The sequence below is a fragment of the Myxine glutinosa genome, chromosome 12 (genome assembly GCF_964187855.1).
Source record: "Myxine glutinosa chromosome 12, kmMyxGlut1.1, whole genome shotgun sequence".
Taxonomy (NCBI): Eukaryota; Metazoa; Chordata; class Myxini; order Myxiniformes; family Myxinidae; genus Myxine; species Myxine glutinosa.
Window position 1 is genome coordinate 67,469,974 of NC_136272.1, and position 11,977 is coordinate 67,481,950.

Genomic DNA, 11,977 nt, shown 5'->3' on the forward strand with positions numbered 1-11,977 from the left:
TTAATTACCAAAGCTTAATTCAATCGTGACATTCTCGCATCAAGATTATATCTTTCACACTTTTGCCCGATAAAGTAGGAGCGAAACCACGGCATCAATTCAAAAATATGTCACAGTTGTGCATTTAAAAAATAAAAACAAGACACTGAGAAAGAAAAACGGACATCTCGTGGCACTGCGCGCTGCACATCCACGCAACGCCCGTCGATAATGTGTGGCTGTGCTTTCATGATGTCATCAACGTCGATAACAGAGCCCATGGTGACGAAACCAAAACCCCTCGAGCGTCGAGTCTCCGAATCCTTCTTCACCTGCGGAATAAAACACGATTGTTATACTTTGCTTACCCAGACTAGCAAAATGATCTTCGAGCTCGAGAGCGGATGAAAGTATGTAAATATAATTAATTAATTCATTAAAGCATCGTCTGCACTAGCGGACCATCACATTTGGAAATCTTTTGGAGATGACACTCCGCAAAGCAAAGTTTGGAATGAGAGTGCTGGGCGAGTGATTACAGAGAAGAGGAAGTTTTACTCTATAACGAGAACGTTTGTGATGCTTATTGATAATAATTGACGATAATTTTGTATAGTGTGTGTATGTGTTTGTGTGTTTGTGTGTTTGTGTGTTTGTGTGTGTGTGTGTCATTGTGATTGAGTGACTAATTTTGTATGCTCATTCATGACAGAGGAGATTATTTATTTATTGAAATAAAACAATGAAAACAATAAAATATCATCTTCTTGACAACTGTCTCTCCCCCTCTTGTTTTTTTAGACTCATACCCGATGGCATGGGCCATATTCCAGCCAAAACATGGTGTCAACTGTACTGTAATATTGGACACTAGTGGGGTCACCCGTGGGAATCCCACGGGCATGGACATGTGTGACATTTCGCCATATTGAGTTAGATGCTGCACCTGCACATTCAGTTTCACAAAATGGTTACTGGCAATTTATCAGATGCACAAATGATGTCATCTACACAATGTATTTACTTCTGATAACATGTGAATGCATGTGCGTGCACAGCCACACACACATATACACACACGTACACATATATACACGCACGTACACACACACACATATATATATACACACACCTCGTTTTTTTCATATCACACACACACACACACACACACACACACACACACACACACACACACACACACACACACACACACACACACACACACACACACACACACACACACACACACACACACACACACACACACACACACACACACCTCTCCAACCCCTCGCTCCTCTCCAACCCTTCGCTCCTCACCAACCCCTCGCTCCTCACCAGCCCCTCGCTCCTCACCAGCCCCTCGCTCCTCTCCAATGCCTCGCTCCTCACCAGCCCCTCGCTCCTCTCCAATCCCTCGCCCCTCTCCAACCCCTCGCCCCTCTCCAACCCCTCGCCCCTCTCCAACCCCTCGCCCCTCTCCAACCCCTCGCCCCTCTCCAACCCCTCGCCCCTCTCCAACCCCTCGCCCCTCTCCAACCCCTCGCCCCTCTCCAACCCCTCGCCCCTCTCCAACCCCTCGCCCCTCTCCAGCCCCTCGCCCCTCGCTCCTCTCCAACCCCTCGCTCCTCTCCAACCCCTCGCTCCTCTCCAACCCCTCGCTCCTCTCCAACCCCTCGCTCCTCTCCAACCCTCGCTCCTCTCCAACCCCTCGCTCCTCTCCAACTCCTCGCCCCTCTCCAACCCCTCGTTCCTCTCCAACCCCTCGTTCCTCTCCAACCCCTCGCCCCTCTCCAACCCCTCGTTCCTCTCCAACCCCTCGTTCCTCTCCAACCCCTCGCTCCTCTCCAACCCCTCGTGCCTCTCCAACCCCTAGCTCCTCTCCAACCCCTAGCTCTTCTCCAACTCCTCGCTCCTCTCCAACCCCTAGCTCCTCTCCAACCCCTAGCTCTTCTCCAACTCCTCGCTCCTCTCCAACCCCCGCTCCTCTCCAACCCCTCGCTCCCCTCCAACCACTCGCTCCTGTCCAACCCCTCCCTGGAATGAATGCCAGTTTAAACAGGATTACCTTTACTTCCGTATAATAATGATGAATGAAATAATAACGAAGAAATATCTGTCGGCAATTTCCCGTCTGTGGCGATACGTGAACGAAGCTATGCCCCTCTCTCCACATTATTGTGATGACGTATAAATTAAATATTTAATCGTGACGATTGTCATCAAATGGAAAAGTCCGCCACGAATTTTTTATATATCTCGCCATTTTCCTGTCTGTTATTTTAGGCGGTGTAGGACCGACCGCGCCGCGATTTAAAAAAAATATATCTCGGCAATTTCCCGTGTGTGCGTGAATGTTCTTAATTATTTCTGACACCGAGTCTAAAACCATCGATAAAAATTAAATCAGATGGTGAATTCGAGATAAAATTGTGAGGGTGACTCAATGAATGGGCTTTATTTTACAGGCCTTTGAGAATTCATTTCGTTCTATAAACGGAAACTTTCATGGGATTCTCCTTCCGGTTTTTTTCAACCGAGTCTAAAACTATGTTAGCGACTGTTAAAAATGAAATGATATATCGAATTAGAGTTGAAATAAACCTGTGTGAGAGAGAAAGACAGCATGGGCCGAACAAAACAGGCCTCATAGCTATTCGAGTTAATAAAATGGTGGATATTTGTTTACATGAAGCCTCTCCAAGAATGGGTGGAGCTACTCTGCAAACAGAGTAAGCCACACCCCCGGACAGACAGATAGACAGAATCACCTTCGCCTATTATAATATAGATAATAATAATCTCATTTGGACATAATTAGAACAGCACTCGGAGTGCATACCATCACCAGGCTGAATAGTTCACATTTTGTATCCTACTGATAGGCTGGATCTGGATCCAGACCTGAACCAAAATGTAATCGGCTTGTTCTCGTCACCTACCCAACTCAACCACCTTGTTTCATCTCAATCCATCCACAACTTTTTGAAATATCATGCTGTAAATAGTTTTTAGCTACATCTCTTAATGGTGAAGAATCGCTTGAAGAAATTAAAAAAAATTGATGGATCCGGATCCGGATCTCCACCAAAGTCTAATCAATTAGTCTTTGTCACACACCGGTGTGTACCCCGGTTTAGAATAGGTACACCGTATCCCTGCGCATCGTAAGAGGCGACCAAAGGTTGGCGTCAAGAAGGGCATCCGGCCATAAAAAACATAGCCTTGCGGGCCCCATGACAATCATGGTTCCCTGTTTGAGGCAAACCCCCGCTCGAGCGGGGAAAAATGGCCTTAAAACGATCATTCATTCATATTCATACACACCGAACCTGCCCACCAAGTTTCCTCCGAATCCATCCCTAACTTATCGAGATATCCTGCTCACAGACAAAAACAAACAGTGGTGAAAATGTAACCTCCGTCCAACTTGCTAGAGGTTATTAGGAAATTGAAAAGGTTTAGTTTTTACGATACATATTGTTACAGTTGTGGGAATGCAACCCAGGGAGGACATCCATGTACACATAGGGTTCCCCCGAATTAGTTATTTCATTCGTGTGTGTGGCAGGTAGACCTTTGCCCTTTGTCTATGGCATTGAGGGAGGGGTGGTAGGGGGGGGGGCATGGAGGGGGGATGGAGGATTCCCAGTGTGATGAATCCCCATTTGCTGATTTTAATCTCCTCAATCCAACAACAATCCGCTTCACTAAACCTCAATTCACCAACCCCTCATTCACCCCATCAGTCTTTCCATCGACCCTGCAATAGATTTATTATTGTCCTTCAGGTCGTCTGTACATTTGATCCACTCACTCAGTTATTCCCTCAACCATTTGTTCATCAATCTGCCATCCCGTACTCCTCAGTCTCCAAGTCACCACCAACCTCTGTCAAACCCTGTACATGCCAACGAATCCCCTACCGTTAGAGACAATCCTCCGGACCGGTCGAACTACCTTCCCGCATTCTTCCTTCCCTGCACCTTCCACATTCATCACACGGTAGAACGATTCTCACACACGAACAGTACAGTGGAACATGTGTGTGCGCGAAGGAGTGGCAAGATCACCAGTGATCGCTGGGCCATTTGAGTGTTGGCATGCACGGGGAGGGAACGATTTGAGTGTTCGTGCGTGCGAGGGGAGGGGTGGGGGCACACATCACCGTCTGAACATCACGACGTGGGGATTTTCCAGAGCTCCATGGCTGCACCCGCCCCGTCGGACACGCACTAATGGGAAAAGGCCACGCGGGGTCAAAGGATCCTTACATAAACCTTGCTCCCTCAAAGCCACGTCCAATGGATCGCCTGCAGGTCCAGGACAATCCATGCTGGTTCCAGAACGAAGAGAGGGAATGGTGACGAAGAGAGGGAATAGTGACGGAGAATGGGAATGGTGACAACAAGGTTCCTGGTGTACCGTGCGGCTGCATATACACTCACACTATCTTATTCCGGTTTTCTCCAATAACTTTCCGGTTTTCTCCAAGCTAATGGTCTACTTTTGATGCACAAAGGGAATCAGCATTCCTCAGAGAATCGTTATCAATGATTACCATCCGTCGCCACGTGGGTGAAGCATTGTTCGCACCTCACACCCTTCCTCAATGCCTACGCTACAGCTACGCTGCACTCTCGACATGTCATCGACACTCTGCCAATCCACCCCATTCTTAACCCCCCTCCCCATGCTTCTTTCTTCTCGTCTCATTCTTCCCAAAATGAAAGACGGTGCCATGTCTGTTGTGCAAGTCTGTACAAGGCAAAAACATTCTAGGGGAAAGTCCGCTCTTCCGTGCCTTTACCTGCCTGCTTGCTTGTAAATACGTGCTTTGATGATTGCCTGGTAGTGAAATAAAGACTGCTATTGGTTGCTTGCTGAACATCTTTCAAATCTGCCTCAGTTGTCCTTTCTTTCATTGGTCCGGCATAGCGTGTATGTAATAGATACACGGGAGGTTTTTGCCCCACCGATTGGCTCTGCAATTAGCCAATGCTGCACTCATGGTTCTACTCGGCCGTAATATGTAATCGGGTGCGCATTGCCTCGTACCTAAATCCATCTTTAGGTCACCAATAGCTAACACGACATTGAAGGCGTGAGAACCCTGTTAGACCTAATTATCCCAACCGGTATCCGATTTTGCATCACAACCCACCGGGCTATGGAGTTATCCATGATACAAAAGAAGAAAAGGCCAGGAAGACCCAGAAAAGCCTCGCCAAGGCAAGACAAGCACATGAGGTTGCTCAGCTTATGCGACAGAAGGAAATAAAGTCGGCAGCTTACAAATGAAATGAGAGCAGGCCTGAACATTAACATCTTGTCCAGCACTGTGTGCAGAAAGCTGATTGTAGCAGGCCTCCTTGGTAGAGTTGCAGCAAAGAAACAACTGCTGATACCAAAGAACGGAGGTGAAAGACTGAGGCTTTCAAGGCAATACCAAGACTAGGTGACTGAACAATGGAATCAGGTACTCTGGCTCAACAAATCGTAATTTTAAGTTTTTGGATCCAAGACATTGGATCCAAGGGAAGACTCTGCGACTGTCTGGGGTTGTATCTTAGGTTTTGGTGTCAGGAACCCTGTTAAAAATCAATGGAATTCTAACAAAAGTAGAGTACAAGCATATACTGCAGCACCATATAGTTCCTAATGGAAATTGTTTCATCAGAAAAGGATTCATTTTCTAACAAGATAATAATCCAAAACACACTTCCAATAGAGTAAAACAGTACAGGGACAACAAGGTAACATTTTGTGTGCTTCAAGTCTTAAAATGGCCACCCCAGAGTCTGGACATGACTCCCATCGAGACCATATGGGATTACCTCGAAGCAAAGAAGAGGAGTAACCTAACTAACCTGACAACTGTGGAATGTACTACAGGATATCTGGCACAATGTTCCTGTAAGAGTGCTTCAATGTTATACAGAAAGAATGGGTAAAGAGTGAGTGCACTCAATAAGGCAAAGGTTGAAAACAACATATTGACTGACACTATAAAACAATCCTGGTCCTGATATTTACTTAAGCAGTTTGTTTCACATACATTTACAAGCACTGTTAGTATACAACTAGAAGCACCTATCCGTCGCTTTGCTGACGGACCAATTATTCGGCATGTCTCTTGATGTTAGAGGGGGGAGAGGAGAGGGAGAGAGCAATACTGCATATACATCTTTGGGGGGAAAGACGAGGGGTGGTGGAGCTTTGATAGGCCCCTCCATCTCAGGGGAGAGAAGAGAAGGAGGACAAATTTACCTGTGCAAAGAAAGAGTTCTTTAACCTCAGCATTGCGCAGATAAAGAAGGAAATTGTAATACCCTCTGCTACCACCTCCAGGTGGTGCTACAAAGTACACATTTAACATTTACATAGAGAATTCCACCCCTCCCACCCCGCCCCCCCCCCCCCCCCCCCCCCTCCCCACAGCACCCCCAAGTGAGGCAGCAGCCACATAGACTATGCTCCTAAATTTATATTTTTTGAATTTTACTTGTGTGTCTTGTTTCGTTTCTTTGTACTGTGGGTTCTGATTAACCCCATGTGTTTCCGATCAGATAAGGCTTCGGGCCTTTCCCGCGCGTGCCAAAGACAATCCCGCAAAGTACGAAATACACCTCGGAGTAAAGCTCGTTTCGGTCACCCATCACCCAGGGGTCTTAACCCCGGGGACGCGACAATATATATTAAACACACATGATTGATATCACTGCTAATTTCATGAACTTGCACTAAAGTATGAATTATTGGAATAACCCAGACTTTTGTACAGTACTGCATATGCATTCCAGTCAAATTTTCTTCCTTTCGGGAACTGAGTGGTGCGCTGACGAGGAGGGGAGTGTCGTTGAAGCTGAAGGGAAAGGGGTATGCTGCATATGTGAGAAGTGTTATGATTTATGGGAGCGAGACATGGGTAATGAACGTAGAGCAGCAACGAAGGCTGGAAAGGGTGGAAATGCGAATGGTTCGGTGAATGTGCGGAGTATCGTTGAGAGAGAGGAAGACAAATGATGAATTGCGAAAGATGATGGGAATAGAGCCTGTGATTCATGCTGTGAAGAGAAACATGTTGAGATGGTTTGGTCATGTGTTGAGGAAGGATGAAAGTGACTGGTTGAGAAGAGTGATGGAAATGAATGTAGAAGGAAGTAGAGGACGGGGAAGACCGAGAAAGACTTGGATAAAGATGGTCGAAGAAGAAATGCGGACAAGGGGGTTAACAAGGGGAGATGCAGAAATTAGGGCAAAATGGAGAAGATCGTCATGGGGACCGCAAGGCTAACCCCCGCTCTAGCAGGGAAAATGGCCTTAAAATGCCTGTTGTTGTTGTTGTTGTTGTTGATTCACTTATCAAATCCATAATGTCCCATTTGTGCAAACACAACACTCGCCATCATTCACAAGGTTTTTTTTTCATGTAATGTGAATTATATAAATTGTGCAGTAAATGGGTCGTTCTAACCGAATAAATAATCATATCGGTGCAGCATTGTAGGGTCAGCACATGTTGGAGGCTGGGATGATGGGAGGATCTGTACGTGGAGGGCGGCTGGGCTTCTGACAAATTTACAGCGCCCCAATTCCAATTTCAGACGAACAGTCTGGGTGATTGTGACCCCTGTGAACGTGACAATATATCAGGAGCTCCTCCAAGAGCCTAGACTACACACAAAAAGAACAAAAGAAAAATATTAATCTGAGTGTACCTTGTATTGATGTCATATTTGAATACATATGTAAGCAAATTTAACTCATTCTAAGATCTATTTTATTTTGCAGAACATCTGAGTCAAGCAAAAACAACATTTTGCAAAAATAAAGATGAAATGAGTTTTATGGTACATCCCACTCACACAGTACCCACTTGGTATGCCGTCACAAGGCCAAACTTTCTAAAATGATCGCGAAGAATCGCAGAAGTTGTCGCACGGGTGATACCTCTGACAAATATCTTGTGCGTCCGATTGTCATCCTTTGTTGGAAACAAACACGAGGGGCGAAAGGGGATGTGGGGGAAATATTATACACAGCAGAAAGATGGGAGTAAAACCACCAAAAGTTTACACAGATAAATGTTAGATAACGCTAGAGCATTTGTCCATCGTTCCCACACCAGAGCTGACAATATTGACATTCTGAGAAGGACCAAAGGAAATATCGAACAATTACGAGACGACTCAGATGATGTAACATTGATCTGTCACCAATCTGCCGCTTTAATGTGCAACGTGAGCATGAAGCCGACCCAGCCAGGACGGCAAGGAGGCCTTTCAAAACAGCAGCAAAGCATTTATACATTAAGCATCCAGCCAAGCTTGTTCCATCACATGTGTCACATGTCTTTCTTCATGAGACAGGGAAGGGAGGAGGGGCGTTTGCGAAACCGGTCGGAGAGGGGACGTTCCCGAAACCGGGAGGAGAGGGGACGTTCCCGAAACCGGGAGGAGAGGGGGGGGACCTTCCCGAGACCGGGAGGAGAGGAGGTGTTCCCGGAACCGGGAGGAGGGGGCTTCCCGAGACTGGGAGGAGAGGAGGTGTTCCCGAAACCGGGAGGAGAATGGAGCTTCCCGAGACCGGGAGGAGAGGGGACGTTCCCGAAACCGGGAGGAAAGGGGGCATTCATGAACTGGGAGGAGGTGTTCCCAAACACCCAGGAGTGTGGGGGGGGGGGGGGGGGAGAGGGGGAGCGATTTGCCCAATGTGATGTGGGGGGGGGGGCGATTTGCCCAATGTGATGTGGGGGAGAGGGCGTTTTCCTGATGTGAGGGAAGGAGGATGTACGCCAGAGTTGGAGCGGAGTGGGGTGTTTGCTTAAGGATAAAGGGGAGGGTGGTGTTCGCGAGACAAGCAGGAGAGAGGAGCTGCATTCGTGAGATGGGAGGGGGAAAATGGGGTGTTTGCTTGATGCGGGGGAGGGGGGGGGGGTGTTTGCCCGATGCGGGGGGAAAGGGGGTGTTTGCCTGATGTGAGGGGAAAGGGGGTGTTTGCTTGATGTGGGGGTGGGGGGGGGGGAGGGGAGTTTGTATGATGCAGGGGGGAAAGGGGTGTTTGCATGATGTGGGGTGTGGGGTGTGGGGTGTGGGGGGGGGGATAAGGGGAGTTTGTATGATGCAGGGGGGAAGGGGTGTTTGCATGATGTGGGGTGTGGGGTGTGGGGGGGGGGGGGGGGTAAGGGGAGTTTGTATGATGCAGGGGGGAAAGGGGTGTTTGCCTGATGCGGGGGGAAAGGGGGTGTTTGCCTGATGTGGGGGAGGGGGGGGAGGGGTGTTTGCCTGATGCGGGGGGGGGGGGGGTGTTTGCCTGATGCGGGGGGGGGGGGGGGTGTTTGCCTGATGCGGGGGGGGGGGGGTGTTTGCCTGAAGTGGTGACAAGGGATTGTGAGATTGAGAGGTGAGGATGGTTGTTTGCGAGATGGGGAGAAAGGTGGTTGGAATATTCTGGCTCCATCACATCCTCGTCCATTTGTGGAAGCTTGGTGGGAGGGGAGAGCAAGAAGTGCACAATCTACTGCTGTCGCTGTCCTGACAGAAGTACGTTCTGTCTTCCTTTAGCTCCTGAAGATGCAAGAATAAGGTATTTCCATAAGTTTCATAGAAAAACCAATTTAAGCCAAATCGTGTATCACATATTTATTTGTGGGTAAAATCCGTTGTTCAAAGCGTTGATCCTTGCGCATGATGTACGTGCACTTGACAGCTCATGTGCACACGGGGAGACAGAATCGTCACCAGTCCGAACGTTCCGTCCCGCACGACCTTTCCCCGAGTGCACCAAATGCTCTCCGAGACTCCTTGAGGGTGAAGGTCTCGCTCAAAGTGTACCAACACCGCGGCCTTGCTCACCAAGATAGATACAGATAGTGAGGCCTATTCTAGGAAAATATGGATCGCGGAACTACCGTTACCGAGCGAACAACAACGTCCGACAACAATCTCGCATTCCACACATCATGCTTTTTACAAACGTCGGAACCACATTCAATTTCTACCACGAAAAAAAATCGCTCCTCTTTACCTCCGTCTTTTCGTCCATGGCGACGCCGGGAAGAGGACTATCACGTGAGCAAACACTGCCCGCTGATTGGCTGAACGTCCGCTTCCTCTCCTTCGTTTTCCTCACATCAGCCATTCATGGTTTAAAAAGTTCTCGCCGAGGGCTTGAAGCGCATTGCCGAGTGTTATTGCCGAATGTTATTGTTATTGCCGAGTATATTCGTCATTACTCCCTACCGACTGTCCCGTACGTGTCCTTTTAATAGGGTTTTCAGTGAAAAATTTTAACATAGGGGTATCATTGCAAAAATGGTGGCAAATGATAGCTCTTGAAATATGGATTAAAATGGTCTTTGAATGGGCTTCATTGGACAAAGCGTTCCAAAGTTATGGATTTTAAAATCTTTTCTCTTTCCCATACAAATGGTGACGTAGCTCAATGGCCATTGCCTGTGGCAATAAGGCTGCAAAATGGCCATTGCCTATGGCAATAAGGCTGCAAAATGGCCGAAAATTAAGGGAATCTTGGAGTAAATTAGACAAGTTTTCTTTTACTCATCCTATTGAGCTAAAATTTGCACACAATGTTCCTAGTTGCTAGTGTAATCATTTGTTACGTTTTTTGTTGTTATTTTTGTTATTTTGTATATTATAATATATTATATATTATATATATTAATTATATATTATAATCATTTGTTATTTTGGAAATATTACCAAAACGCGTTGATTAAATCTCATTTCCGGACATTATTTTTCGTTCAAATAAGATTCCCGTTGGACCCAATATACTTTAAATACCCTAGAATTAGATTATGGACACGCAAATTTTATATCTACAAAAATACGCAATGAAAATGGTGACTTACCGCAGATCGCCTGTAACTTCAAAAGTATTCGTCGTAGAAACTTTGCGTGACCCGCAATGCATTCTGGGGGGGCTGCATATCACATCACGCAACCCCCCACACTGTCAATCACATGTCTAATGGGCGGGGCAAGCTGCCGAAGTTGTCCGGTCTATATTTTCGGCTAGAATCGGGCGCCGTTTTGACCGGTTACGCACCAAATTCGGAAATCGGGCGGAGCTACACGAGTTCATTCATAAACTCAGAGGTCACGATAGGAAAAGTGTTTCTAGAAATAAATTGCACGGTTAGCAAGGCAATTGCATTGCACGTTTTACTGGTTATTGTGATGTATAAAACGCCTGAAAAAAATAATATTCGCATGTACAAACAGCAGTTTGAAAACGAGTTTGTTGTTGCTCTCACGATTCGTCCTGTGCGTGGATGTCGCCCACACGGTGGAGACACGCATGAACACCCTACTTTTAATACGCACGGACAACACTTCACGCTATTCCCGTTCTCATTCTGAGGTCTCGCGACACTTCATGTCCTAAAGATATTTTTTACATCGCGATGTCCGTGTTATCATCGGGTTTTTTAAACCCACATATAGTTATATATGAAGCGCTCTATATTCCATAAATCAAGTTGATCCCACAGCTTCCCTCGCGAAGAGTAGGCGAGCGATATCGCCGGCACTCTGAACAAATTACAAATTCCTGCCCGAACGCTGTTCGGAATGGCCCAGCTGCGCCCTGAACCGATGACGCCTTGCGCTGCAGGACAAGAAGAAGAAGTTTGTTAATATCCGCAATTAATTGGTGTCCAAGATTGACATGGAAGCTTGGACGCACGTAATACGTCACACGTAATACGTACTACGTCACACGTAACACGTACTACGTCACACGTAACACGTACTACGTCACACGTAATCCGTGTGTCCACAATCTGTATTATAAAAGGAGCCGTTTCTGTCTGTTTGTTGTGTTATAACTTGAGAACGGATTAACGGATTTCAATAATTCTAACTACGGTTTGTTTCGGGTAACTCCCGGGAATGTTTGTGAGTCAAAAAAAACAACAAAAAAACCAACTTTTTTTTATAGGTACAAGGACACGCGTGTGAAAACTGCAAAT

General features: G+C 46.8%; 1 protein-coding gene across 3 annotated transcripts in view; it reads right to left on the minus strand.

Annotated features, from left to right (window-relative positions):
• The window catches only part of LOC137437499 (heterogeneous nuclear ribonucleoprotein A1-like 3), a 32,546-nt gene extending 21,578 nt beyond the window's left edge, over nucleotides 1–10,968 (minus strand). Inside the window, exons 1-3 of one of the 3 annotated variants that reach the window (XM_068131867.2) lie at nucleotides 10,856–10,968; nucleotides 7,457–7,966; nucleotides 165–311 (exon numbers count right to left, since the gene is read on the minus strand). In XM_068131867.2, the coding sequence (XP_067987968.1) occupies nucleotides 165–311; nucleotides 7,457–7,471 (162 nt within the window). In that variant the 5' untranslated portion in view covers nucleotides 7,472–7,966; nucleotides 10,856–10,968. Of the gene's footprint in view, nucleotides 1–164; nucleotides 312–7,456; nucleotides 7,967–10,008; nucleotides 10,164–10,855 lie in introns of those variants that run through there. The other 2 variants (XM_068131866.2, XM_068131865.2) reach the window with 2 other exon arrangements.
• Nucleotides 10,969–11,977: the final 1,009 nt, after the last annotated feature.